Raw genomic sequence first — 2,918 nt, 5'->3', positions numbered from 1 at the left:
CTTAGGGTTGTACACCACTGTGATTCCCATGTTGGATCCTTTGATATATAGTCGGAGGAACAAGGAAGTGAAAAATGCACTGTGAAATTTTAAGAGGAAAAAAGTCTTCATCTTTAAAATAAATGTGCTCTTTATAAAGATATATTTATGTATTTATAATCATGTTTATATGTATGTGCTTATACTCTGACTCTTTAAAAGCAACTTGAGTAAGGTGAAATTATATATATATGGTGAAATATATAGTTATAATTATATATAATTATAAATATTTATAGTTATACATGATAAAATTATATATATATATTTATATATGGCTGCATAGTCATTCAGAAAAAACCCACCTAATAAGAAAAAATCCCCTTTTCTTTTATGGAAATTTGCATAGAAAATATTCAGCAGTGTGGTGAATATGGTTACAACAAATATGCAAAAATTTTACTTGTTTTTTTTCTTGCAAAGATCTTATTAAAGGCCAATATTGTAATAAAAAGTGCAATTCAGTGAAAAAGATTCAGTAAAAAACTAGGCTAATATGGTCTCAGTACTTGGTATCTGTTAAGCCAAGACTATGACTTACAAATTCTGATAAAAAGATGATATTTATAGTCTTATCTAAATATTATGTCTTTTTCAGTTTGACCAGTATATGTGCAGTATTTTACAACTTTCTGTTTGTTTCTTTTTAATTGTTATTTTCTCTCTAGGCTGTAAATTAGGTGTTTTTATGTTTTGAATGAAAAATAACAAAAAAGTTTATGGCTTTCAAGAATGAATTCTTACACAATCAACCAAGATAATGTGTGGTATGGGAAATGTAATGTGTCAGTTAATTCATTAGTTCAGCATATGTTTATCATGAGTACAATGTGCCAGGCATTATTTCAAGTGCCTGAGTATTATGGTGAATATGATAGACAATATCTCTCTTTACTTTGCGGGAGGTGGAGGATTGACAGATAATATGGAAGTATTTTAATGAATGTTAATTACTGACATGGATAAGTGCTTTGAAAAGAATGAGGTGATTTTCAATGGGTCTCAAGGGTTATTCTCAATAGAGCACCTTGAAGAAGGGACATTTGCAATGAATCCTAAATGAAGAAAAGGGTATATAGTTGTGCAAAAACAGAAAGGCAGGAGCAAATACCAAGGATGGAACAAACTTGGCCTTATCAAGAAACAGAGAAGGCAGTATAGCTGAAGCTCAGTAAAAACAAAAACAAACAAACAAAACACTAAAAAACAGTTACCACAGAAAGTTGGATAAGTGAGCAAATTTCAAATCATGTAAGGAATTTTAACTTTATTGTAAGTACATTGAGAAAGGATCGATATGTTTCAAAAGCAGAATGATGTAATCTGTTTTACATTTGAAAAATGTTTTCCGGTTATTGATTAGAAAATAGGCAGATGTAGGTGTATATGTTTGTGGGGGAGGGTTGGCTAGAGAAAGGTGGTGCTAATGGCCAGAGTGGAAACAAAGAGGACACTTGAAATTATCTTGGCAAAAAAATGATGTAATCTTAATTAGAGTAATACTGATAGAGATAGAAAGAAAGAATGAATTCAAGACACATTTCTGACTTTAAATGAACTAGATTTGCTGTTGAATTAAAACTATGTTGTCTACAGATGATAAATTTTGATGAAATAAAAATTCAGAAATTTTTATTTTAAAATAACAAAACATGAAGAATAAAAGGGAGTGAAGACCAATCAAAATAAAAACAGATCAAACATAAAGTCAAATAGTTGCAATGTTTGAATTTCATTTCTGTCTGTTTCCAAGTAGTCAAAATGAATATAAATATAATATTAGAGTTAGTTGTGCAATTCTCATTGTTATAAAAAGGAAGCATTTTAATAATTCACAGTTAGCAAAGTTTTCTTATAAAATTATTTTTTAAAAATTTCTAATTCCTTCCCTCATTCACAAAGAAACAAAAACAACTTACATAGAAATTTATATAGGCATTTCTAAAAGATATTAGTGGGTTGAGCTGTTAAAAGAAGAAGAAAAATTGTTTTTTAATTTTTATTTATTTATTTTTTTGAGTTGGAGTCTCACTCTGTTGCCTAGGCTGGAGTGCAGTGGCATGCTCACGGACACCATAGTCTCAACCTGCTGAGCCTTTCCACCTCAGCCTTCCAAGTAGATGGAACTACAGGCGCGCACCACCATGCCCAGCTAATTTTTTGATTTATTTCTCCTTGTGTGGTATCTCCATAGTGGAATGTCTCATATCACTAATGAGTTAAGATGGATCTTAGATCTTTTTCTGTTTGAAGATTCTCCTCACCCATGTTTAGAAGGTCAGTTAAGAAAATTAAGAAAGAGTAGGAAAGAAACAGATGATCCAGGGATAACATATAGGTGGAATTTTTGCATATACTATTTTATGCATATCCATGGGAGACATTACTTCTGGATTACAGTACTCAAAAATATTTAGATGCAGCCACAAACTTCTCTTTAACTTAGTGCTCATGGCTACCACTATTATTGGAATAGTAATGGCAAATAAAAAAAATCTAATTTACTCTGCAGCTTTTAGTAATTTTGCATGCAGCTGATACATATAATAGCACACTTCTCCAGGTTGAGTTACTACATAGTGATTTAGAAACACTATCCTAGAGCTAAAAAGTGTTTGTTTCTTGGATATTCTCTTTGCATACATCCCAGTTTAAATCTTGGAGACATTTAGAGACAGTTGCTGGAGAAGTCAAAATGTCAGGGTTATAGCTATCTTTTTTCCCCCTAAAAATACAATTAATAAAATTTGAAATTACAATTAACATATATTTATTAAAATTTGTACTTACCAGAGAATACTTTGTTTCTACCAATGATTTATAAAAACTGATTTTATAAATTTCTGCAGAAAAAGTAAAAAAAATCAAAACAACGTAAA

The 2,918-nt window shown here is 30.4% G+C and overlaps 1 protein-coding gene across 1 annotated transcript in view; it reads left to right on the top strand.

Annotated features, from left to right (window-relative positions):
* Positions 1–85, top strand: part of LOC110594498 (olfactory receptor 8D4) — a 1,406-nt gene extending 1,321 nt beyond the window's left edge. Inside the window, 1 exon segment of the mRNA XM_021706537.1 lies at positions 7–85. Coding sequence (XP_021562212.1) covers positions 7–85 — 79 coding nt within the window.
* Positions 86–2,918: the final 2,833 nt, after the last annotated feature.

This window comes from Carlito syrichta, unplaced genomic scaffold (assembly GCF_000164805.1).
Source record: "Carlito syrichta isolate Samal-C Ts95f unplaced genomic scaffold, Tarsius_syrichta-2.0.1 Scaffold315753, whole genome shotgun sequence".
Taxonomy (NCBI): domain Eukaryota; kingdom Metazoa; phylum Chordata; class Mammalia; order Primates; family Tarsiidae; genus Carlito; species Carlito syrichta.
This window is presented reverse-complemented; position numbering and strand designations above follow the sequence as displayed.